The following is a 27,658-nucleotide window of genomic DNA, read 5'->3' as shown; positions in this document are numbered from 1 at the left end:
GAGAGAGAACCAGACAAGAGAGGGACCCTCATATTGCTAAGTCTTGTAGCTTTCCAATGACTCTCCACAGCTCCTCTTTCTTGTCACAGCATTTTCTAGCTGATTTCCAGCTCACAGGCAGGAGGAGTTCAGGACCCTGGAGTGCTGGAGCTAGAAATAATCCCAGAATTTTCTTGGGTTCAATTTTAAATCCCTGCAGATGTTGACTATTACTATCTTTTAATGAAAGCTTCTTGAGAAGTTTTATGAGATAAAAATGGAGGTATCTGAACCTCTGAAATTTGTTGAGTAAACATCATAAATAAGCAAGCAGGTCAAGATGAGGACACCACTATGGATAGCAGCCTTCTTAGGAATTTTAGTGTATGTCTCTGCTTCCAAATCCCTAGTTCTTTTCTAGAAGTTTCTTTTCTCGATCTCTCTCATTTATATTGTCTTTATCATGTGATGGGTATTAAGTTACTCTAGCCAGTAATCAAACCATAGTCCCCATGTCCACCTTTGTGCCAATGCAAGAAAAACATCCCTACTTTAGAAATAGATTAAAACACACCCTGTAAATCTCAGTTTTAGAAGCTTGTGATAACTGAAAATCAGTTATAAGATGTCTAGGGCAGCAGGTACATGATATAAATCAGACCCCTGATTTCACTTACTGTAGACACTGGGGTGAAGGGTACTGGACAAATGCTATTTTTAGAGATTTATAAAAACACACAATGGAAAATAGCAAAGAAAATATACACATTTTTTTTTGTTAAATTTAGTTTAATTGAAAGCATAGGGCATACAAGTTTGCTTTAAGAAATATCTGCCACATTTTCATTTCCTCTCCATCAATCAATGACAATTCTACTCTACATTTCAACATGACACCTGGAAAAGTGCCAGCAAGGGAGGGGCCATGCTGATATATTTTCATTCCTGACAGGGTGTGGATTGAAACTTCCCTGGCCAGGGCTCAGAAGCAAACCTGAAGGCAAGAAGGTAAATGCTTGCATGCTTAATATAATTTTGAACAATGAGGGCTACACTGGAAGACCATTTTAAATACTAGAAACCCACAGAATATGACTGAAATGGTCCTATAGCCATGTTTTGTTAAGTCAGATGCCCTTAAAAAGGAATATTTTGTTTTATGATTTTTTTTTCTGCAACTATGGCAATTCTCACTAGAATATAAGAATGATATTCTATTCCTCAGGCCTCAGTTGCCCAGCGAGGGAGTTGAGTCTTTGAAATACATGGCTGACTGAATTTTTCACCTTCACATACTTGGGATTATGTCTCATCTTTTAATATACTATTTCTGAAACATAAAATGGCATGATAGTATAATGCCTGTGTTTTATTTTAAATTTTAATGATTTATTTTTTTTATTTTATGTGCATTGGTGTTTTGCATGTATATATGCCTGTGTGAGGGTATAAGATACCTTGGAACTGGATTTTGAGTAGTTGTGAGCTGCCATGTGATTGCTGAGAACTGAACCCAGGTCCTCTGGAAGAGCAGCCAGTGCTCCCAACTGCAGAGGCATCATCTTTCCAGGCCACAATGCCTGTATTTTGCACAATGTGAATTTAAATATATTTAAAAATTATACCTTGGAAAACACTTTTGATTGCGTCTGTAACAACTATTTCTTTGTTTTTATATAATATTTACTGTGTGGCTTGTTATATCCTGGTTTCAACAATGATTCCAGCAGAATAGCATCTAACTGTATAAAGTTGGAGTTTCCTTCTTGGGGTATTAGATGAAGAAATTATAAAATTATAAAATCTGAGATATTTTGGAGCATAAAGTTTTTTCTTACTGTATAAGGAAACAATTTTTCTAAATGAAAAATACATTTATTTATTTATTTATTTATTTATTTATTTATTTATTTGTGTGTATGCACCGCACACACACATGCATGTTGTGGTGTTGTGTGCCATGGCCCATGTGTGCACATCAGAGAATGACTTGTGGGAATTGGTTCTTTCCTTGTACCTGGGGATCAGAATCATGTCATTACACTTGGTGGCTACCACCTGGCGACCCTGGGAGTTATCTAGTCAACCAGGAGAGAATAATTTCATTCATAATATTCTGAGTTGTTAGCACCTCTATCCAGTTTAAATTTTTACATTTCCCCTAAAAAGGTAAACAAACATGAGTTGTTTCTAACATAGTAGAAAACTAATCAAGGGCTGATTTTACTATGCAGCATTTGTACCAGGGATAGCTGCACCATATGTCAGCATGTCTGAATAATGCCACTTATGTTAGAAGTGTCTACCATGGAAACAAAGCAAACAATCCATAAACACAGGCTGAATGCTTCTATGTGCTGCCATTCTGTTCTCTACTGACAAAGTACAGAGATGAATAAAACTCTGAGTTCACCCTCATGACAACTATATTTAGAAGTGAAGACTGAAATATAGAACCCAGATACTTATGGGTAATAAGGACAATTAAAGAGACATAAATGCAGTGGTCATCACAGATGATGGGAACTAATTGACCTTTTAAGAGAAGAGGGTAATGGGACGTGTAAGAGGGTGTTGCATGAGCAGAAAAGTCAGATGCAAGAGGTTGTGAGTACAGCATAGCTGGAGTGCACATGGTTAGCCCTCGGATCTGTTTCTAGGACCGTGAAAAGGTCAAACAATAAACAGTAAATCATCACACATGTACCACCAAACCAACAACAGTAAATTTTTTAAAAGATCCTTTTCTTTCTTTATTTTTTTAAATGTTTGATTTATCTTTAACAATCTTTTTTTACTTTATAAGAATTTTTATTTTTTACATATATATTTATATTGTTACACACATATACAATAAACTACCTGCAGCAAGAAGGATATAAAATATTAAGAATTAAAAGTACAATGAGACAGATATAAGGGAGATTCACTTTCTTTAAAGATTGCATATTGATATGTTTCACAATTTTACTTAGGATATGATAATTTTGGTTTTGAAATGACAAAATAGCAAGAAGTTTAAAAATATAAGAGTAAAATTATTTCACAATAGTAGCAACAGGAAGTAAAATTAAGGAAGGAACTTCAGCTAGGGAAATATTTTTAAATAATTTTTTGAGACATTATAAATTTTTATGACTTTAGTAGATAAGTGACAGGTGGATATGAAGACAACTAGTAGACAATCTCTAAACACAGCCAAATGTTCCCTTATTAGCAAGTGTCAATGGGATATCTGTCAAATGTAACACTATTGTTTTGTATGTTTACTTCTAAAAACTTAATTTGTGTGTGCGAGTGTGTGTGTGTGTGTGTGTGTGTGTGTGTGCGTGTGTGTGTGTGTGTGTGCATCCACACATGCCCATACTGTGATGTGTGAGTGAAGGTCAGAGGACAACTTTTAAGAATCAGTTCTTGGGGCTGGAGAGATGGCTTAGTAGTTAAGAGCACCACCTGCTCTTCCAGAGGTCCTGAGTTCAATTCCCAGCAACCACATGGTGGCTCACAACCATCTACAATGTGATCTGATGCCTTCTGTGGCAGATAAAGCACTGATATACAATAAATAAAATAAATCTAAAAAAAAAAAAAAAGAATCAGTTCTCTCTTGCGCCATTTGGGTCCTAGGGATCAAATACAGTCCCTCAGCTTTGTCAGCAAGGACCTTTACTAGCTCAACCATCTTGTTGGCCCCATTTTCATATTTTAAATAATAAAGAATTACTAACAGTGATATTATATAAACATAGATTACGAATTTGTGTTTTTATTTGTATCCCTGACATGTTAATGTGAAAGATAAAAAGTCTGACATTATTTGACCTAGAAAGCTGAAGCAACATAAGGAAATAAGATGAAAAAGGAAACAACTATATTTACACTTAGTAATCATGAAAGATGGGAAACTAATCAAAATGGCCAGGATTAAGACATTAGTTTAAAATTGCATATTAAATTGTAATGACAGTAAAAAGACATATATAAAAACATATATGTAAGATACAATCTGCTGATGAGTGGTGAAGATGATACATGTAGACAGATGCACACATGTACAGACATACACATGGACATGCATACATTCATGCATGCACACACACATACATACATTCATACAAACATACACAGGCATATGAATACACATATTCATGTACACACATACACACATGATCACAGTTGTACACATGCACACACATAATGTATATATAATATGAAGTGCATGCTGAAATTGCAAGACATGAAGACACATGGGAAACAAAGACAATGAAGTTATGAATATTTTGAGAATAAACATCTCATTGCCTTTATCCTTCTATCTGCCCATGAGTTAGAATTTAGTTATATTTTGTTAGCGGTTAAATAGTAAACCAGCTAATTGGAAATATTGGCAAAATTAAGTACCTTTATTGACATAAATGGATTTTTATTTTATTTTCTGAATAAAAATTACATGTTATCTCATCTCTAGAAAGCCATGATCAGAAACAGGTGACCTTGGGGACAGTAAGTATGAAACTAGGCAAGAGGATCTCAATTAAGGTTAAGGTTATTTGCAGTCTTGGTATCTCAATTTCTATCTGTCATCACACAGATTTCAATGCAGCATGCAAAGGCCAATATTATACAATTTACAAGGCCAATATTATACAGTTTACAAGGCCAATATTATACGCAATGGTTATAGGAGTCTTCGGAGGACATACTGGGGTCTAAGACACTCTTTGTCAGGGAGAGCATTCAAAGAAGTCCCAAGATGGATTCTCTATGCTGGGAGTACTTTCTGCAAATAATTGCCTTGGTGAGAGACACATACCAGATGTGCCTATAGCAAGGCTTGTCACATCAGTGAGGTGGGAGATGGGGCATCCGGGAGACGGCAGGAGGCTGCTAGTGTTTGCTGAGGGCAGGGAAATGTGGAAGGAAAGGCTATGACTCTGGTGTCAGACTGAGTTGGCCAGTTTGCAGACTATGGATCTAGTGAATTTCCAAACTTAAATGATGTTTTTTTGAGATTTAGAGACAATATTTGTTTTTTTTTATTAATTTATTCTTGTTACATCTCAATGTTTATCCCATCCCTTGTATCCTCCCATTCCTCCCCCCCCCCCATTTTCCCATTATTCCCCTCCCCTATGACTGTTCCTGAGGGGGATTATGTCCCCCTATATATTCTCGTAGGGTATCAAGTCTCTTCTTGGCTACTTGCTGTCCTTCCTCTGAGTGCCACCAGGTCTCCCCCTCCAGGGGACATGGTCAAATGTGAGGCACCAGAGTACGTGAGAAAGTCGTAGAGACAATATTTGTAAACATGGGGTACACTGTGGCTAAAATTCTAAAGTCATCGTGGGTGAGGGTAGTTCTAATTGCTTGAGCTGAGTGGATTTCGGGGGATTTTACTATTTTCAAAGGTTATTTCAGGTGTGTTTGGAACAAGTGATGACTGTGGCAAATCATGGTCAAGTTTTTCAAGTTGCAGCTTAAGAGGCAGCCTGCATTAGCAATCAATCACCTTTAGACTTTTGCAATCTCATTTTGCACAGTGACGACTTTCCAGAGTAAAAGGGGAGCACTTCCTTTTGGTGCTTGGAGAACACACCCTGCATTGATAGCCTAAGTTTCGCTGTGAGGTAATGGTGCTCAATTTTCCAATATTCTTCATTCTTGTACCAAACACATGCTGGGAATATCTTAAGCTAACTGCCATGTGTAATAATACATTTACAATACATTTTAAAAGTAAACATATATGTATGTATAAATTTAAGTTATCTTTACATATAAATCCACATGAATGTATAAGAGATGTTCATTTACCATGTAACAATACATAGTTCAGGAATAAGAACACGACCAGCTTCTAGAAATCTCCATGCTCAGGCTCAGGGTCTCCTAGAACTTACTGCCTCCTTTTCATGAGAGAAGATTCTATTCTTTCTAAACTTTGGGTACAGTTGATGTCCTGTTGGCAGTTTAGCACTGTGGTGACTTTCCACCATAGAATTTAACGAATGCCATAACCATTCTGTTTGGGGAGTCAGGCTGTTCCACCACTACTCTTTCTACCTGACACTGACCACTGGCCCCCAAATCCATCCTCAAAGGTCACCATTCTTTTCACTCTTAAGATACCAGATTGGGGTTTGTAGATCTTAATATGTTCTGTCAATATTTCAAAGGCAGACATTGTTACTCTTTTAACTCATCCTTTTACAGTATCTAACTCAGTATGAGAACGTCATAAATATTTATTGAGTAATTAGGTTATTTTCAAGTATGAAAACTGCATAATGAACCAACTGACTGACCTTAAGAAGTTGGTTATCAGATGACGTTTTAATAAAGACATGACATGTTAATTTTTCCTATACTCTAGAGCTTTGTGTAAAGCGAGAAGAGCCTCCCTATCACAGGCATTTGCCTCTTGTTGGCATTGTGGCAATATCTCTGCTCTTTCTTTTTTTCTGGCCACCATCTCTGGAAACTCTTCCTTTTGAAAGAAAGGCTAAAGCCACCCAGAATGCAGCAGGAGATGCAGACCACTCTGTGGCATTATAACTCATTCATACACGGAAAAGGAAGCTGGGGTGAAAGCAGCCAGGCTAAGAGAGTCACAGGAAAAGGTTCATAAATCTCTAGATGTTTTCTGAAGAAGTGTTAGAGAGAGCTTGAGGATAACTTGCAATGTGAGCAAGATAGCACAACTGTTAGAAACAAGTGTAAATTTTGTCAATAAAACAAAGATGTTGCAGCAGAGCAGACCTGGGCACGGTGAGGTCTTAGCCTGTCTTTTCTACTGGCCACACAGGGTGGCATATCAGCCAGTTCACTTCATCTGTTCTCAGTCTCTTTTCATTCTGAGAAGAAGGGCGTTGACCTAATGAACAGTCACATTCTTCCTAAAGCCTGGAGGCTTTGGTTCCTTCAGCTCTGTGTGCAGGGATGCTGGGAGTGAATGCCCCTGCTGATAGCCAGAGGTGGTGGTCATTCTGCAGAGTGGCCATTCACCAAGCTGAGACTGTTACCAACCAGGATTAGATCATGGCACATTTCCTGTGACCCATTTGTGTGTAGAGAACAGACAATCAGAGTGGTCACTGCTCCTCCAGGCACACTTTGATGTTACCTATATTAATTTTTAAGAGAAAAAATTATGATTAAATAAAACCTGTGAAATCCCATCAACCCAGGCTACTGGCATTTTTTCTTTACTTCACTAGTTCACTTTCTACAAAATCGTAAATGGAAGCAGAATTTAAAGTACCTATAAAGAATGTGAAGGTATTACCCAGCAGGAACATGGACAGGTTTCTGGTTTTATTGAGGCAATTTGATTCTATTGAGGCATCTAGAACACATATTATCTGAGAAAATGCCCACTTTTCAGGGCACATTGCTTAACAGAAAAATAGCACACACATACAAAAAGCATCAGAAGACAAAAAGTTAAACCAATCCAAACCACACACACACACACACACACACACACACACACAATTCCCCCCAACCCCCTCCCAAAAATGCAAATGGCCTCTAATTTAGTTCCACTAAGTATCATATTTTATGAGAACTCCACACATGGGTACTAGGCATATACCCATGTCTTACTCTTCAACTCTTCCCTTGTTTCCCTGTAGCTCTCCTTAAATCAAATCCATGTCCTTCCTCCATCTTCAAAAATATGTCCTACTGAGTTCTAGTAGTGCTTCCTGTATGCACGTGGGTACAGGGCTGAGAACTTCAGCCACAGATAGTGTTAAAATAAAACATTTATCTCAAACTGAAACTCAGGGCAGGAGTGGGAAAAACAAATTTGTTATAACATTGTCAGAAAGAAACCTTAAGAATATAGATTTTCATTTAAATAGGGTAGAGAACCCACTAGTGTACAGTGGTGTGTGTGTGTGTGTGTGTGTGTGTGTGTGTGTGTGTGTGTGTGTGTGTTCAGCCTATTTTCAGTGAAGGGGTGACATAGTTAAAACAGTGTGCTGTGAAGGCGTTTGTGTGAATCTGAATGTGTGTATGATTTGTCCCTTCAGTGCTTTGCTTTGTCATAGGAGAGTGATAGGATACATTTCGCAGAATCCCAGGATTAAAGCTCATGTATGCAAAATACTTAACACATATCAGGAAGATACATTTTTATATTGCCTAGGGTCTTTTTGAGTTGTGTTTCACATGCACAGTGAACTTCTATCAAACTGGGAAGATGGTAGAGCCCACATGCACCATTCCCTTCAGTGGAGTAACTATTTCTCAGTACTTAACTCTGTGTTCAGTCTCCTACAATGGTAACACAAACCAGGGCTTGCCTTTGTGTCCCAGAAATACAAAAGGTCCTTAAGCAACGAGAAGAAGGAAGAACAGGGAAGGAGAAACGTAAACACTACTCTGTTGGTATTTCTAGACTGCATGTAGGATGAGGCAAGGGACTGCTGCTGGGGAAGCCATTCTCCTGGCTTGGTTCTACTTTCCCTGTGGTGTCAGGCTGTCAAAAAAGCACTAAAGTGAAAAAAGCCTCTGTAGCCTCAGTGGCTTTCCAGCTCGGTTTCCTCTTGACCAGTACTGATGAGTGGCAGAAGTACATGAAATTAGATTGTCTGTAGGATGAGTCAAATGATAAAGAGGCGGTTAACAGAGGACATGGCACATAACATTCTGATGGACATCTGGCCACTCAGAGACAACTGAGGGAAGAAGAGTGAGCAGAGCGGGGAACATCTTGAAGGGGAGGGGAAAGTACAGTAGCGTTGTCTTGAATTCTGACTCAAGGCTCGCCTTTGCTTTAGTTTACCCGATTGAAGTTCTGACATGAGTAAGTGGACTTGTTGTTCTAACCTCTGCTCTTAGGACCTCATATGAAGTCTTTGCAGTTGTAATCAAGATGAGATGAGGTAATGCTGGTTTAGTGGAAGAACAAATATGGAGACATGTATGTGCACGTTCGTGTATAAGATATATATGTTGGCGCACGCCTTTAATCCTAGCACTCAGGGGACATAGGCAGGTGGAGCTCTGTGAGTTCAAGGCCAGCCTGGTCTACATAGTGAGTTCCAGGACAGTTAAGGCTCTGTTACACAGAGAAACCCTGTCTCAGTCCCCTTACCCCTGAAAGATATACATATGGCGTGAAGATGGAGGAAGAGATTAGAATGATACCTCTGTAAGCCAAGAAATAAGAGATGGATGACAACAGCAGAAGTGGCAGGGGACAGCCTTTTGCTGAGAGCCTTAGGAGGAACTAGCTCTGTAGATTCATTGGATCTGAATTTCTGGCTTCCAGGGCAGTGGGATGATAAATTTGTGTTTCTTAAGCCAACTGACCAGTGGTATTGTTTTCTGTTGTGGCTTTAAATGACAAGACTTGCATCTTTATCAATGCAGATACTAATTCCATTAGTTATATGGATGGTTGATGACTTTAGTTTTCCAATTCGTCCACTCGTTCTGACTATGATTTTCTCACTCTCCCTCTCCTCCTCGTTTTCTCCTTCCCCCTCTCTCCTCTTTTTCCTTTTATTTTTCTTCTAGATCCACTCTTTCTACACCCTTTCTTTTTCCCCTCCTTACTCCCTCTCCATTTTATCTTGCATAGCTAGGCAAATATTCTACCACTGAGCTACACTCCAAGTCAGTTTTACAGTTGTTAAGAAACACACTGGATAATTGTGTATTATTATATCTTGGGCATTACAAATAAGAATTGGTTGCGTATCCATTTTTTTTCTGTTCATTTTTTTCTTTTTCTTTTTCTTTTAGACATTAACCAGCTTTACAATGGACTCTCTCATTGCAGCAAATAACAAATTTTGCTTCGATTTTTTCCAAGAGGTTAGCAAAGATGATATTCATAAAAATATCCTCGTCTGCCCTCTGAGTGTCTCAGCTGCCTTTGGTATGGTTTGCCTGGGAGCTAGAGGTGACAGTGCACGGCAGATCAATGAGGTACGTATCCAAGGGATGCTGCACAGGGCCCTGTGCTCTGCCTGGGTCTGCACAGGAGGCTAATCTGACACTTAGGTGAGCTGGGCTGCTCACTGCTCTCAGAATTTGGCCTTAGAAGCCACAAGGGCTTCATTTATGGTTTCATTCATCTTTCGTAGAGGACTTCCATAGCCTCTCTGCCTGATAGCTTTTCTCATGCATTTTGTTTCTTCTCCTTTCCATGACGGTCTTCATACCTGTCATTCTTTCTACCATTATTGATACCAATACTATTAGTAACCTTTAATGTAAGTATGTTTCCTCTCTTCTTTCTCTCACTAACTAGATGTGTACTGGGACCTAAATGTTTACCCAGTAACTTAAGATCCTCCCAGTCTTTTTAATTTCATTTTTCAGAAAATCCCATTGGCTTTCCTTTTGATAAACCTGCTGAATCCAGGCACTTTGCATTCCCTTTGTGAGTTCTGGATTCCATGCCTCCTGGTTTGCTGCTGTGACAGCATCCTGTGTTGCTCCCTTAACACAGAAGCCTGAGATTCTTTAAGGCAAAAATCTGCTTTCAAGATTTTGTAAAATCAAGACTTCTCATTAGGCTCAAAATAGAAACCCAACTCCTTATACTGGTCCCTGAAGATCTGGGCGTATGAATCCCCAAACCACTCATCCTTCACCTCTCCCAGGTCTGCCACTGTGGTCATTTGGATTACCCTGCGGCCTGTATTTCTTCCTGTAGTGTATTATATTAGTTACTTTTCTACTACTGTGACAAAACACAGTGACCATAGCACTGTATAAGAGAGTCCCTTTGGCTGGGCTATGGCTTCTCAAGGTTAGAGTCCACGATGACAGGGCAAAGGCAGGGCAGCAGGATTGTCTGAGAGCACACATCATGATCAGGAAATAGGAGGCAGAGAGAATGCACTGCGAATGGTGCAATTATCAAAACCTCAAAGCCAGAGACACACCTCCTCCAAAAAGGCCAGACATCCTCATCTTTCCAAAACAGTTCCCCTAATGAGAGACCTGGGGCTGTTTTTATTCAAACTATCGCACTCTGATACCTAATCCTTTGGTTTATTTTCCCATTTATCAGTATTTGCCACCTTCAAAGGGGTCGCTCTAATCTTACACTCTAGTGCTCCATCCAAGCTCTGCATCCCATAAATGAGGCCAGTCACATTTACTCACACAGCACTTCCAAGCATAGTGCACACAGCACCCAATTACTACGTATATTGTTTTATACCTTTATGTCACTACTGCGTGATATCTGGGAGATGTTGTCCCACAACAGTAAGCACCCAATAGATACTGTAGAATGAGTGTCCATGACAAATGTGTTCCTTGTTCCCTTTAGTAAACTGTGAGCTTCTGAGGCTGGCCTTGCTCTGACACAGAGCACAGGGGTGAAGTATCAGTATGGCTGCTGTTCTTGAACATGAAGGAGTTGGATTCACAGATTAAGGCAGAATTATTCAGGGTCATTATGCTCTTGCATGTACTAGTAGTTGCTTTGCCATTATTTCTTGTTCCATAGGCACCACTTAGCTATAGATTGGGGTTTGCATCCTCCAGGACAAGCTGAGGTTCTATTCCTTGCAGTTGGGGGGTCACCTGCTACTAACCAGGGCCTGAGCAACATGGAGGGTGTCTCGCCTTCCCCACTTCCTCTGAGATGCTTTAACAATAGATTTAAGACAATTAAAGGTATTTCCACAATACCTTATCCATATATAATCCGTGTACATTTAATGAGATATTTTACATTAGTTGTCCTTCTGTCTTCAATGCCCAATATGTATTTGATACTTGTGCTCAATTAAGAGTGGGCATAGATAAGTGTAGGTTAGTAATTGTACCTAGCTGGTGAATTCCTTCTGTTCCTTGGTTTGGCTATATTCATTCTTTCTAGCTTTTTTCTTTTGGGTTTTGGAAAAGGTGTCATGTAGCCTGGGCTGACTTCAAACTTTCTATGAAGCTGAGGATAATCTGGAACTTCTAATCCACTGACTGGGACTAAAGGAATGTGCCTCCATATTTACCTCACATGATTCTGGGTATAGAACTCAGGGCTTTGTGCTCCCTAGGGAAGCAGCCTATCAACTGATCTCATCTCCATTCGTCAATGGAGTCAGAGGAGGAGGGCAGTATTCAGTGACACCAGCTTCTGTGAACCATTGGTGACTGTTTTTTTCCTGACTTCCTAGCTTTCACAGTGTCTGAAAAGCCCTATGTCATTATCACGCAGGTATTACATTTCAATGAACTTTCCGAGGACAAAAGCAAAGATCCCAATGATCCTTGCTCAAAAAGCACAAGAGAAGTGTCTGACAGTTCTCTGGTAGGGCAGAAAGAAATGCCAGTGTCTCCGGATCAGCAGGTGAGTGCCTGCAAACCGTCCTCTTCACTAAGTGCTCACTCTGCCTGTGCTGTGCCTGATGGTAAATGCTTGTTCTGAAGACTAGGCACAGGCTGGCACCGACAGTGGAAATCACATAGGAGCAGCAATCCCATTTGACTACACCTTATCTATGCCCCTGGCTGTCCCCGCTTGCTCCCTGCCTCCCCAAACCTGGTAATGCAGGACAATGACATTTCCCAGGTCAGCTCTGCTTTGCTTCTGTAAAACGCCTTTCCTTTAGTAGCAGTCAACTCTTTGATTATTTTGAAACTGTTTGTTTCTTCTCTTGTTAGGATGAATCTACCAATGAGAATGAAGTGCTCAGCTGCCACTTTGGGAAACTTCTCTCAAAGTTAGATAGAGACAAAACTTATTACACTCTAAGTATGGCCAACAGACTCTATGCAGAGCAGGGATTCCCACTCTGCCCTGGTGAGTAACAGAGATTAAGATGTGCACAGAACATGTTCCGTAAATAAGTGAGGTGGTGCATGGTTCACCTTCCACATAGTGCATGGGGTTATGGGCTGGTGCACATCTGTGACTTGCTTTCTGGGGTCTCAGCCTCTGTCTTCTTCCACCTATTTTTCAGCTTGGGTTTAGGAGGCCACTTAGAAATGGCATGACATGGATAGAATGGGTCACTTGATTCACAGCCCACTGTCATATGAGTGAACTTCATAACGGACCCGTGTGATTGTCTTTTCCAGTCCAGGTGCACAGTGAGCATGTTGTGTGACTTTTCTCCCTGCTGGCTGCCCAAAAGGCACTGTTCTCAGATCCTTGCTGTGCCTTGTGTTGTAGTTCACATGGGAAATGTGCTTTGCAGAAGGTGCATGGTGTCACAAAATGGGAGCCTGTTGGGAGCCCAAAGCCGCAGTCTTTTTGTGGCTTCTGTGGATAAGCAGGTTTTATCTGAAGCAGGATACACTCCAGTTAGGATTCTACTCCCAAGAAGGTGACTCACCCTGTCAGTAAGCATGAGGGATGTGAATAGAGGCACATGGGACCCAGCCGGCATGAAGCAGGCTAGTCAGGGAGCAAAATTCTACTTTATGTCACAGCAAATTATCACTTATATATCAGATTAAACAACCCTAGAAATTTGAGAGCTAAGTATACACATGCAACTTATTTGTTAAAAAGTGTGCAAATTACTGTGGTACTGTATTATTTATTTAAAAATTATACTAAGATACAAATTAGTAAAAATGCACCTCTAAACCATTTTACTTTTATTTATTTATTTTTAAAGGTTTATTTTATTATGTGTACAGTATGCATCAGATCACATTATAGATGGTTGTGAGCCACCATGTGGTTGCTGGGAATTGAACTCAGGACCTCTGGAAGAGCAGTCAGTGCTCTTAACCACTGAGCCATCTCTCCAGCCCCTCTAAACCATTTTAAAGTTTGCTTGTAAGTACAGTTAATTATATTCACAATATAACTAACATGCTATTCATGAAACTTTTCGATCACCTACACAGAAAGTCTGTGAACAGTAAGATGGCCACTCCCCTGATGTAAGGTGGCCAGAGGTTTCTTTCTTGGGTTCTTATGGTCACCATCTCATCTTAACAACCAGCACGTCCACATGATCTTGCTGTGCCCTTTCCCATGTATTTGAATTGAACAGGAATACTCAGATGATGTGATTCAATACTACCACACGACCGCTGAAAGTGTGGACTTCCAGAAGGATACTGAGAAATCGAGACAAGAGATTAACTTCTGGGTGGAGAGTCAGTGCCAAGGTAAGAAAGGTCTAGCAGTGAGGCTGGCATTCCTTCCTATCTAAACCAGTGGGCCCACTTAGCAGGTTTGCACATGTGGTGTCCTGCTCAAAGCTCGCTTTGAACAGCATCAGACAAGATCAGGTGCATCCAGGGTAGTGGCTATGTAGGCACGTCTATCATGTGTTCCTGCTTTTTTCTTTCTCCTGGGATCTTTGATTTTTAAAGACTTCTGAAACTACATGTACTTATTTATTGTGTGTCTATGTGTATTCATGTGGGCATGTACTTGACATGTGATGTCAGAGGACAACTTGCCAGAGCTGGTTCTCTCTTCTCCATTTATGTCCTTGCAGCTATATGACTTTAGATTTCCTATATGAGAGAAAAGTGCAATGTTTTATATTTCTTTTTCAATTACTCACTCCTGTTTCCCCATCTGTTCTCTCTTTAGAACCCTTCTACACTCTCATGGCCAACCTTCTATTTTCATGTTATGTATACCAAATCTAGATTCCTAGTATGATAGGAGAGCAGGGATATTTGTCTCTCAGAGTTTGACTTATTTTGCCTACCTTGATGATGCCCACTTCCATCCACTTTGCTGCAAATAACATACACTCATTTTAAATATATATGTGTGTATGTGTATATATATATATATACACACACAGCTTTTACTCATTTATTCTAATAACAGATATGCTAAATGAGGGCTTGGCTTCTTCATTTTGAAATTGGTTGTGAACTTAGCCAATAAGGGAGAAACTTCTGTTCTCAGTTGTTATTCCATTTTTGTTCACTTGCAGCTCGCTCATCCCTTGTCCCACTGCCCTCTAGATTTCCTCCTCCATCACCACAGTGGAGACTCCAATCAGCTCTAATCTCCATTTCATGGGGGAAGTGACATGTGGCTTTGTCTGTCATTAAGAATGAAGGCAGGGTTCCAGCCTGGATCTCTAGGTGGTGGAAAGCTCCCTTCTACCTGCGCATGCATACTTTACAAAAATGGAAGCCTCCTTTCAGGCTGAGTGCTACAAGCGGGCATCTAACTATTATCAGCGTGGAGTTGGAGGCATTCTTGTTCAATGAACATCAGTGAGCATCAGAGGGGAAAGCCACACACTGCATCTGCTGCCTCTAGTTTGAGACTTCCACTCACACTCATACACTTGAGTGACAGCCAGGGAACCACAGTGGTGGGTGTATTTCCAGTTGCTTTTGGTATGTGGTGCAAGCTTTGTTTCTTTCTTCCAATCAGAGGCTTATAATTCTTGTTTTCTGTATTCTTTATGTAGCGTTAAGGTCTGTTCACTAATGGTGTTTTCTTATTCTTCCTTTTCTTTTTTTTTCAGAATTTTTTATTATTCAGATTACATCTCAATTGTTATCCCTTCACTTTTACATTCTTTTTCCTCTCTCCTCCCTCTTTCACCCTTTTCTCCGCCCCTAGGTCTGTGACAGAAGGGGACCTCCTTCTCCACCATACCATCACAGCCTATCAAGTCTCATCCAGATAGCCTGCTTATCCTTTTTCTGAGTGCCACCAGGCCTCCCAGCAAGGGGAATTTGTCAAATATAGGGCACCAGAGTTCATGTAAGAATGAATCCCCGCTCTCACGCAACTGTGGAGAACATCCTGTCCATTGGCTAGATCTGAATAAAGGTTCAATGTTTACTGCATGTATTGTCCTTGGTTGGTCCAGTAGATTGAGCAGACCCCCTGGGTTCAGATTCACCCATCATTATGTTTTTCTTGTGGGTTTCTAGGACCATTTGGACCCTTCTATTTCCCCATTCTCCCATATTTCCCTCACCTAGAATCCCAATAGGAAGTCCCCACATCTATCCTGATCTCCTGGTAGGTGAAGACTTTAAGTGGACATCCCTTTTGGGCTAGTGTCCAATTATAGTAAGTATATACCATGTGAGTCTTTCTGCTTGTGGGTTAACTCAGTCAGGATGATCATTTCTAGTTCCATCCATTTGCCCATAAATTTCAGGATTTCCTTGTTTTTAATAGCTGAGTAGTATTCCATACTGTAAATATACCACAGTTTCTTTATCCATTCTTCGACTGGGGGACATTTAGGTTGTTTCCAAGTTCTGACTATTATGAATAAGGCTGCTATGAACATGGTTGAGCATATGACCTTGTTGTGCGGTGGAGCATCCTCTGGGTATATCCCAAGGAGTGGAATAGCTGGGTCTTGAGGAAGCCCTATTCCCAGTTTCCTGAGAAAGCACCAGATTGATTTCCAAAATGGTTGTACAAGTTTGCACTCCCACCAGCAATGAAGGAGTATTTCCCTCTCTCCACATCCTCCCCAGCATGTGCTGTCACTTGAGTTTTTGGTCTTAGCCATCTGATGGGTGTAAGAGTCATTTTGTTTTGCATTTTGCTGATGACTAAGGACATTGAGCATTTCTTTAAGTGTTTCTCAGCCATTCTATAATCCTCTCTTCAGAATTCTCTGTTTAATTCTGAGCCCCATTTCTTAATTGGGTTATTTGGTATGGTGGTGTTTAATTTCCTGTGCTCTTTATATATTTTGGATATTAGACCTTTGTCAGATGTAGGTTTGGTGAAGATCTTTCCCCAGTCTGTAGCCTGTCACTTTGTTTTGTTGACAGTGTCTCCTGCCTTACAGAAGCTTCTCAGCCTCATGAGGTCCCATTTATTAATTGTTGACCTTAAGGCGTGGGCTGCTGGAGTTTTGTTCAGGAAGTTGTCTCATATACCAATGTGTTCCAGGCTCTTCCCTACTTTTCTTTTAACAGATTTAGTATCTCTGGTTTTATATTGAGGTCTTTAATTCACTTGGACTTGAGTTTTGTGTATGGTGATAAATATGGTTCTACTTGCATTTTTCTACATGTTAGACCAGCATCATTTGTTCAAGATGCTAGCCTTTTTCCATTGAATAGATTTGACTTTTTGTCAAGAATTAAGTGTCTATATGTATGTGGATTTATTTCTTGGTCTTCAATTTGATTTTATTGGTCAACCAGCTATTGCTATGCCAGTACCATGCTGTTTTAATTACTGTTGCTCTATAGTACAGCTTGAGATCAGGAATGGAGACTCCTCTGGAGGATCTTTTATTTTACAGGATTGCTTTAGATATTCTGTGTTTTTTGTTTTTCCATATGAAACTGAGAATTGATCTTTCAGTGTCTTTAAAAATTGTGTATGTGTTTTGATAGGGATTGCATTGAATTTGTAAATTGCCTTTGGTAAGATGGCCCTTTTTACCATTTTAATTCTCCTGATCCATATATTGAACCATCCCTGCATGCCTGGTATGAAGCCTACTTGGTCATGGTGATTGATATCTTTGATGTGTTCTTAGATTTGGTTTGCAAGTATTTTATTGAGTATTTTTACATCAATATTCATAAGAAAAATTGGTCTGAAATTCTTTTTCTTTGTTACTCTTCCTTTTCTATATGTCACAGAATTCTTGTGCTTTCAAGGTTCCATTCAGCTATGAAAAGGGTAGTAGTTTGGTGAAGAAATCCTGTTTGAACCCTCATATATATTTTCTCTTTAATGAGTTGGCTTTCCTAGAGTATTTTAAGTGTAGTAGATGTTGAGACAGTATATTATATAATCTATAGACAGCCATTCTCAATGTAAAAGGATCCTTTCTCATAAAGATCTCAGCATACATTCACATGTCTGGTGATTTAAGGTGGAAAAGAACATGTCTTGAGATGGGCTGGCACTTGACGGCAGCAAGGACCACTTTCTGTCATCCCTACAGGTGCTTCCTGTTGTCCTTAGTGCTCTTTCATAACAGAAGGGGCCTGGGCCAGGATCAAGGCCTTGGGTTTTTTTTTTTTTTACTAGTAGATATCTTTTTATTGCTTCCAGCAGATACTCCAGGAACCAGGAACAACTATTGGTATGTCTCATGGCTTAATATCTGATGTGGGGGCTGGGGGCTTGGAAAGCACTCCCTTCTACAAATGAATGTGTATGTTTACAAAACTGAATGAATTCTTTTGAGCGAAAATGAAAGAGGGTGTACAAACCTCCACAAACTAGGATTTTTACTATGGCCTAGTGGTGTGTGTGTGTGTGTGTGTGTGTGTGTGTGTGTGTGTGTGTGTGTGTGTTTGTTTATGTGTCTATATTCTATTATCTATCTATATATCCAGCAGTTTATATGTGAGAGCATATACTGACCTTCAATAACTTCCATAGAAATAGGAAGTTCATAATGTGTTACTCTATCCAGGAAATTCTAAAGGTCAGGTATTATGTATATAATATGAAACATAAACTATAGATGTTTGGTGGCAATTTGCTACCAAAAGTGGCCAAGAGAATCAAAGGAAATGCTCATGTTCTCAGTGCTCTAAATTGGGTCTTCCTACAAGGCAGTAAGAGTTCTCCTTCATAATGCCCACCTTTCTTCTAGCCTCCCATCACCCTCTAGGTGCCTTGGATAAGCTCTTGAATCAGCTGCTTTCCAATGTCTCCATGAATGCTCTTTATGCAACACATGCTCAGGTTAATCTCTGGTACTTTTTTTCTAGGTAAAATCAAGGAACTGTTCAGCAAGGGGGATATTGATAATTCAACTGTGCTGGTGCTGGTGAATGCTGTTTACTTCAAAGCCAAGTGGGAGAAAAACTTTGACAGTGAAAACACAGTTGATGCACCTTTCTCTCTAAGTGAGGTACGTACTGTATTAGCCACAGCTTTGCAGGTAGCCCACCAATGTCGATCAGTAGTGTCTAGACTCAAGACTAATGCTTAGATCTCTGTGTTATGCTTTGCAATTATAATAAACCCTTGTGGTTTTACAAAGCCATCACCTAAAGTTCACTGATCATTTTAAATATTGCTATTCAACAACACACATATTTTGGAACATTACGTATGTACTAAATCCATACAATCAATTAAAAATTTACTAATTAAAAGACTAATGCATGCCTATAAACCCAGCACTTACAAAGCAGAGACAGAAGATCACTACAAGGTCAAGGCTAGCCTGGTCTACATTAAGGAACACCAGGTTCCTAGAGTGATATATTCTGACCTTGTCATAAAACAAAACAAAGAAAATTGGTAGACCTTTTTTCATTTTGAGTTTGCTTCTGGTCTCAGCTAACACATGAGACAATTCAACTTTCTTCTAAATTTCCCCCAACCCTAGCCATCTCTCCTGAAATTTGTCTATCCTTTATCCCCTTGTCTGAAACTGTAAACACTCTAAATATATGTTTCCTGAGGGAAGAGGTCTGATGTGTTGTTGATAGTCCAGAAAAGAGAGCATATTAGCTGGGTAGTTTCTGAATATTGTGGTTGTATTATTTCATTTTTATCTAAATTAGCATCATACAAGGGGTAGTATTATCTTTAGTTGCATTTTGAGGGAAAAGAAGCTAAGTTAATTAGCCATGGGTTATCTGTATTAGTTCACATGTCTCATGTTCTAAGCCAGATAGTTTAGAAATAAAGAAAGACCAGAGATCAGGTCCCAGCCAATCACCAGTTAGCCAGTTACCTTTCAAGCACAGAATTCGTCTTCTGTATGTTGATGACCTCTCCTATCTCAAATGTTCCTGAGAAGCCGAGGTGCTGAAGGTCCTGTCTTTACCTCTGTAGGAAGCCTGTGATGCAGGTGTTATTTTTAACATATGGACAATTATTGTTTAACTAAGGCTCCCCTTGGTACCACATACAGTCATTCAGACAGGACAATGGTGAATGAAGACAAGGTTTGGGATGTGCTGGACACTGAAGACTCTGTGCTTTCTTTCCCTTACTTTGGCTGATTAGGGTGCAGGAGATATTTGGGTTAAAAATATAGCAGGAAATGATCTCAAGGACTAAGGAACTGATGAAGAACATGGGTGGATAAAGTGTTGCCAAAGCAGAGGGCTCCTTATTCACTGATGGGCAGAGGGTTCTTTCAGGTTGGGTCACTGGCATTATTCTGGACTTATTGTGTAGACATTTCCCTTCTTAAAACCCAAACCTTCTCAGTGATGTTGAGGCCATGGGTGTTTGAGATTCTATGGCCTTCTATGATTATCTTTATGTACACTGCAGAATGAAAAGAAGACTGTAAAGATGATGAACCAGAAAGGTCAGTTTAGGATTGGCTTTATTGAGGAGCTGCAAGCTCAGATCCTGGAAATGAAGTACACCATGGGGAAGATCAGCATGCTGGTCCTGCTTCCATCTCATTCAGAAGACAATGTGAAGAGCCTGCAAGAGGTAGAGCTTTATTGTCACATCCGTACAAATTCCATATCACTGAGGAGTAGTGCTAATATCCATTATCCAAGAAAGATGCTATCACCTAACAGAGACATTGGAGACCACGTGGAATATGAATGAGATTAGATATTTATTTTTAAATTATACTAACTAGATGAGCAAGTCTCAGAAATGCCAGAACAAGAGTCTTTCCACCTCAAATTCACAGATTTCTGCAGTCACTTTCCAGATCTAAGAATCTGGATGCTGAGCAGTTTGAGAGTTTCTATAAATAAAACAGTTCCTCCTAAAATACCTTGACCTTTGGTCTCTGCCTTAGATTCTCTGGCTACTTAGCTGCATCTTATTAAAGAACATGCTGTTTGGTAAGAGTAGAAACACTGATACTATAAGCAAGGAATTAATGAAGGCTGGGGAGGCCCTGATACCCACTGTTCTGAGGAGGGAGAGAGTAAACAGGACATAGGTAGATAGATAAACAGATAGATGTCTAGAGACATCACATGGTGATGATGGTAGCTGTCATTGTTCCAAATATATGACACACCAGCATTAGTTTAATGAGCACTAAGTATATTATATACATTACTTCAGTTAGTCCTTGGGAGAGCCTTATCATATTATCTCTGCTTTACAGAGAAGGAAATTTTATTTCTCAGTGTCAGGCCCATCCTGACCTTATCCTATTGAATTTTTCTGGTCTTTGAGCATGAACCTGCCAGATGCCAAAACTCAGTGGGATGTTGATTGTCTTGCAGTTTCTATGGAGAAAAATTTAAACAAAGTCTAGAGAGAAAAGATTAAATTGAACCTATTTTGAGGTTTAGAGAAAGTCCTTGGAGCGTGTATGTAACTGACTATTAAAACAGATTAACTCAGGAACTTTGAAGTAACTGATATACTTTTGCAAGCTTATATATAATCTGGCCTTAAACATTATTTTTTTTTTCACATAGCTTGAAAAGAAAATAAGCCACGAAAAACTAATGGCCTGGAGTACCTCGGAAAATATGCCAGAAGAATCAGTAGCTATTTCCTTCCCCCAGTTCATCATGGAAGACACCTATTATCTCAACTCCGTTCTACAAGACATGGGCATTAAGGATATCTATGATGAAAAGAAGGCAGACCTTACTGGAATCTCTAAGAGTCCCAATCTACATTTGTCCAAAATTGTCCACAAGAACTTTGTGGAGGTGGATGAGATGGGTACACAGGCAGCTGCAGCCAGTGGCGCTGTTGGTGCAGAGAAGGCCACTTCATCTTGGGTGGAGTTTAATGCCAATCACCCTTTTCTCATTTTCATCCGACATAACCCAACCCAACAAATTCTTTTCTGTGGCAGAGTCTACTCTCCTTGAGCCTCCTCTGGCTCTTGGTTGCTTGAGGCAAATGACAATATGGTTCCCCCCTTGGAAAACAGGCATTTGTGTCTCTCCTGACTGCCTGAAGCTGATCACCTGTGGCCACAGTTGCACATGCTGCCCCTCAAGCCTCCTGTGAACTTTGTTCTGATAACCTCTGTCACCAGAAGCCAGTTCTCACCATCTGCTAATGAAGTAATCCTGCTTTCTCCCTAATCTTTACTGCCCTAACTTTCAAGCATATAAATTCACCTTCTCTGATTTGGAGGTCAACATAATGCAGACTGGTATTGTTTTTCATTAAGTTGCTTCCCTCCTTATGAAGAAATACTGTAAGTTAATCATTAGGGCATTCTGGAAGGTTGGAACTCAGAAAGTGATAAAATAGGCTTGGGAAACTTTGCTCCATTTCTAGGGCACTTATAATCATGAGTAACCCCCAGGAAAGATTCTTGGCCCCCTTTTCATATGTGCTGTAATGCATGGAGATGTCCTGTAGTATCTTCTCACTCCAGAGAAGATACCAGATGAAGACTTAAGTGATGGCTCAAGGATGTGCACATGTCCCAGCCAATACTCATTTTGCACAGGAGAACAATACACTTCTATCATGTATTTGACCCTGACCAAGAAGGTGGCACATCTATTTTAAAGATTTGGTCTCTCTCAGTTTTCCATGAACTCCCTCTGTCTCTTCGCTCTCCTTCAGAACACCTCTCTATGGCTAACACTAGGCTGATGAGGCTGCACAAGAATCTGTGGATGACTAGGAAATCCCTCTTCTTAGTCTATTCTTTCAGATAACAGGAACTTATTTAATTTTCCAGAGGCTGAATGCTGGGCATACAGTGAAAACAGTCCTTGGTTAGACACAGTGTCTATGAAAACTCTTTTCAGGAAAACTATTGGTTTCATGTCAAGCTCCAGGCTGTTAGAAAATGGATGAATTCATGTTCTTGTGCCCCCAGCTTTGCCTCTGAAACAGCAATCAGAATTCATGACCTCTGCTTTACTGGATGCTCTGAAATAGTAAAGCAGGATGCACTTCCGACATGGGGAGTCAGTCAGGCTCTTTTCTAACGGGTATATTTTGTGGTCTTGATCCAGCTTTCCTGGCCTGCATAATGATGGTCCTTCTTCCAGCTTGCCATGGCACAGGGGAAGGTGGCTGCAGCAAGTGTTTCAGGGAGAGGATCCGCTCTACCTGATCTGATGTTGACCTCCTTCCCCTCCTTTCCTAGTGTCGTTCTTCTGTTGTGAGAGACAGCTCCTGTGTTCTTCACACGGCCTTTTCATCTTTTCAGTTTTTTTTTTATGGAGCAAAACAATTTGAAATGTGAGGCACTTTGAGGGAGGAAGCAGTTCACTCTTTTAAAGGATTCATTTATTTTATGTGAATGGGTACTTTGGCAAGAGGCAGGAGTGTTCAGATCAGTGGGCTGGGTAATGTGTAGGAAACCAAGCGGATTATGGGAACCACAGCCATAAACTCTTCCACTTCCAGGGTACAGTTCCCTTCACCTCACTGTGCTGATGGAGGAACAGGGGGAGTAATGCCCCTTCAGGAACAATGGCTTCCTTTCTGAGGATTACAATGTTTGGTACAGGAGCCTCAACAGGCCCCCTAGTGCTTCCTCAGGCTCTCCATGGTCTTACTTTGACCCATCTCTTCTTTATGACTCCTATTTTGTCTTACACATCTTTCCCCCATCAAATGCTTCCCCAAGTATTCCTCTTGAGTTGGGGCAAATGGAACTCATAAAGACAAGCTGGGCAGAGATACTAAACTTCTAGTGAAATAAAAATGCAGTATAAGGCTAAATGGATTTTAAAGATGGTTAAGAAGCAAAAAAAAAAAAAAAAAAAAAAAAAAAAAAAAACAAAAAAACAAAAAACAACAACAACAACAACAAAAAAAAACCCAAAAAAAAACCATACTGGAAAATATAATTAGTAAAATATGATAAATAATAGTGTTTTCCTAGAATTTATGGGACATAGTGGAAGTTGTAGATATAAAAAGAGAATAAGGGTTGCAGACAGGGCATCATGAAGAAAGCTCTTGTCATGCAAGGGTGAAGATCCCCAGCACACACAGAGCTGGGCACATAGCAGTTGCTTCTGCTGTGAAATGGGAAATTGACATGAAAACAAAAGACCCAGTTCAAAAACAAGGAGGAGAGGACCGATACATGAAGTTGTCCTTTGATCTACACACACACACACACACACACACACACACACACACACACACACACACACACAGAGAGAGAGAGAGAGAGAGAGAGAGAGAGAGAGAGAGAGACAAACAGACAAAAAGACAGACAGACAGAAACAGAGACAGAAACAGAGAGACAGACAGACAGACAAAGACAGACAGAGACTGAGAGACAGAGAGACAAAGACAAACAGAGAGAGATACAGAGGAACACAGAGATACAGAAATAGAGAGAGACAAAGAGAGAGAGATGAGACAAAAAGGCAGAGAGAGAGAGAGAGAGATAGAAACAGAGAGATAGACAAACATTGGGAAGTAAACCCAAGAATTATGATGTTTCTGAAAAATAGACATGCCAAGAAACTTGACAAACAGAAGTTTGAGGAAGGTATCAGGATGTGAAGGGAACAATAACATTATATAGGCCTAAAGATAATTTTTACTTATTCTTTAAGAATTTTGTACATGTATAAAATATACTGTGATCATACTCATCCCACTCCACCCCTAATTATTTTCAACTACATCCACATTCTAAAGCATTTATTTTTTGTTGGATTTTGGAAAACAATAAAACCAAGCCTATAGTTTTGAAGTGGAAATACATGCTTAAAACTTTTCACAGCCAAGTTGACTTTTGTGTACAGAGCAATATAAGATTATTCTCATATATTTCTCTGTGTGTAAGTAAGTGTGGCTATGTTTAATCCCAACACATGACACTGCGATGTGCTGAAATATGTGCTGTCTGAATGGATCCTTATGAGCAAAATACTCAAAAAGCCAGCCAAGAAAGTGATCCAGTAAAAGTATATCTTCAATTTACAACCACAAGAAGAGGAGAAACTCCTTATTTAGATTTTTTTCTGACCCTAAAATTTGTCAGCTTGTCTGACTCTCGCCATTAGCACTTATACTTTTAGGTGTTAATGTATACGTGGGGCGAGTAAGAGTCAGCCACAAAACCTCTGAGTCAGGATCGTAATAGAGCTAATACTTCTTGTTCTGCTCGTATGGCAGTGTTGTGACCTCCATTCATTAAATGGTCATCCCATTCATTCTGAGATCTAGGTCACTCTTATTATCCACATTGACCAAGTGGCAAACTGAGGTACAGAGATTCAGTACCTTGACCAAGGTCATGCAAGGAAGCAAATGGTTGAATCTAGATTTGAACCAGGTTGTCTGTCTGTCTGTTACACGGTTGATAACCATGGTTCTATGCATCTTTCTAAGGAAAAATCAAGGATACAGGAGACATTTATGTCTATTTTTTTATTTTATACATTTGACCTATGAGAGCTCGGAGCTTACTCATTGAAGAGTTTTGGGTAAGGGAGTAGGACCTGGGTTTAGAGTGTCATTGTTCTTAAAGTACAGAGATGGAGCATTCAGGAAAGTACGGAGTCTGAGGTTGGGTAGCCACTGTGGTTTCAGGATTATAGCTGCAGTGGTCTTAGGAGTCCTGCAGTGTGCCAGAGAGTGAATGGCACATACCTTTGTGTAAAGCTGGATCAATGTGCCAGCTGGAGTTGTGGTGACAGAGTAGTGCCTTAGGTGACTGGCAATCTCAGGGGAGAGTAGATGTTCTCAAGCAACTTTATAAGCCACTAAAATGCCAAAACAGAAGAAAATCCAGTCTGTCCGACTCTTAAATTTCTAAGACACGTTGAGGCACGGCCACAAAGGACATTCATTCACTGTTTGATGAGAGAGCCTACAAAGATCAGCCTATCACCTAGACCTACCCAATGTCAGAGGAGAAGATTCACGCCAAGTTTATAGACCAAACAAAAGACTCAAAAGTATGTAAAATACTGTCATCATAACATCTGCTAATTGAGGAGTCATTCTTCCTATGAATTCCACTGCCATAGCCAACTGACGGCTGCCTGAGCAACAGAACAGACTGTGCTGAAGTGTCAGCTCAGTGGGTGCTCTGGGGACTTCTACAGAACACAGAGCAGTAAGCTAAACAAAGAGAAATGGGAAGATGTTAGAAATGCTAGCCAGGCATTGTGGCTCATGCCTGGACTCGCAGCATTTAGAAGGCGTGAGGCAGGAGAATCACTATGAGTTTGAGGCTAGCTTGAACTACACAGTGAAACTCTGTCTCAAAAAATGTTGAGTCTTGTGTATGGTGGGTTAAGAAAAATAGCCATCCAGTAGCAAGCATTTCAGGAATAAGAGAAGAAGGAATTGAGGGCAAGTATGAAAATATCTTTGCAGGGCCAAGGACCAAGCTCAGTGTAAGAGCTCTTGCCTTAACCTGGCCTATCAGGGACCCACACTTCCATACCATGGCACAATTACACAGATCAAAGAAAAAGAAAAAGCATTCTAAAAGCATTGATGAGTGAGAGAAATAATTCATAGAAAAAGAACAGTATTTGGGTGTTCTGAGGCAATAAAACTACCATATTCTGGGCTGAAGAGAGGGCAGAGTGGCTGAGAGCACTGGCTGCTCTTCCAGAGGACCCAGATCAGATCCCAGCACCTGCAGACAAATTTACAACTGTTTGGAACTCCAGATCCAGGAATCCAATTACTTCTTCTGGCCTCTGAGAGCATTACACGTACATGGTGCACAGATATACATGCAGGCAAAACACTCACACAAAACCAAAGCTGAAACCCAAAACTAACATGTTTGCTATGTAAAGAGTCATTATTCAAGGTTGGAGCCACAAGAAAGGCCTTTTACTTAACTGTCCACTAGCCTTAACTTTAAAGGTGGTTAGTTCTGCTCTAAAAATACAAAATGTAGTGAAAAAGAAGAAATATGGAATATGAGTAGCAATGATGAAAAGAGCAACCATGATTTTATTTTATTTTTGTACATATACATTTATATTATTTTAAATTAAGATAGAATTAATAATTACAAGGAAATTGTGTGAGGTCTGGATATGAGAGGTGGTGTATGGCAGTACTAAGGGAGAGAAGAAAATGCGAGAGCAGAGAGAAGGAAGAAAACCTTAGGAGTTACTGGTCTATTTTGAGAAGCAGTGTGGAAATGATTTAATTTTTAGAAATTACTGGATGCTGGGCTCATATTAAATTATGGATAACTAGGTGAATTTCAATTTCTAAAAGCATTAGAAAAATACTGAACAACACGTCACATTAAAAAATGTAAAAAAGAAGAATGCACAAAGAAGTGTGCATACTGACATACAGTAGTCAGTCTACCCACATGATACTGGCTTAAGAAGTGACATGATGCAAATGTACCAATTTCTTTATCCATTCTTCAACTGTAGGGCATCTAGGTTTTTTCCAGATTCTGGCTATTATGAATAAGGCTGCTATGAACATAATTGAGCAAATGTCCTTGTGAGGTGGAGCATCTTTCAGGTATATTCCAAAGAGAGAAATAGCTGGGTCTTGAAGTAGCCCTATTCCCAATTTTCTGAGAAAGCACTAGATTGATTTCCAAAGTGGTTGTACAAGTTTGCACTCCCACTATCCAAGGAAGGAGTGTTCCCCTTTCTCCACATCCTCACCAGCATGTGTTGTAATCTGAATAAATTATTTAAATGAAAAAAAAAGTGACATGAGATTCATAGCCAAACTTTGGGGTTGGGCACAGGGAGCCTTATGGAAGAGTTGGGGGATAGAAGGACCTGGAGGGGTCAGGAGCTCCAGAAGGAGACCAACGGAGCCAACAAATCCTGGTGGAGGAGGACGGTCCTGCAGAGACTGATGCGCCAACCAAGGACCATGCGTGGTGAGGACCTAGACCTTCTGCTGAGATGTAGTAGATAGACACAGTCT

At 40.1% G+C, this 27,658-nt stretch overlaps 1 protein-coding gene across 1 annotated transcript in view; it reads left to right on the top strand.

Moving 5' to 3' along the window:
- Nucleotides 1-22,411, top strand: part of Serpinb12 (serpin family B member 12) — a 45,365-nt gene extending 22,954 nt beyond the window's left edge. Inside the window, exons 2-9 of the mRNA XM_051147206.1 lie at nt 932-987; nt 9,736-9,921; nt 12,170-12,301; nt 12,616-12,750; nt 13,959-14,079; nt 18,604-18,746; nt 20,129-20,296; nt 21,256-22,411. Coding sequence (XP_051003163.1) covers nt 932-987; nt 9,736-9,921; nt 12,170-12,301; nt 12,616-12,750; nt 13,959-14,079; nt 18,604-18,746; nt 20,129-20,296; nt 21,256-21,660 — 1,346 coding nt within the window. The 3' untranslated portion in view covers nt 21,661-22,411. The remainder of the gene's footprint in view (nt 1-931; nt 988-9,735; nt 9,922-12,169; nt 12,302-12,615; nt 12,751-13,958; nt 14,080-18,603; nt 18,747-20,128; nt 20,297-21,255) is intronic.
- The last annotated feature ends 5,247 nt before the right edge of the window (nt 22,412-27,658 follow it).

The sequence above is a fragment of the Acomys russatus genome, chromosome 6, assembly GCF_903995435.1.
Source record: "Acomys russatus chromosome 6, mAcoRus1.1, whole genome shotgun sequence".
NCBI lineage: Eukaryota > Metazoa > Chordata > Mammalia > Rodentia > Muridae > Acomys > Acomys russatus.
The sequence above is the reverse complement of the archived record's forward strand: the minus strand, read 5'-3'. Positions and strand labels throughout refer to the sequence as shown.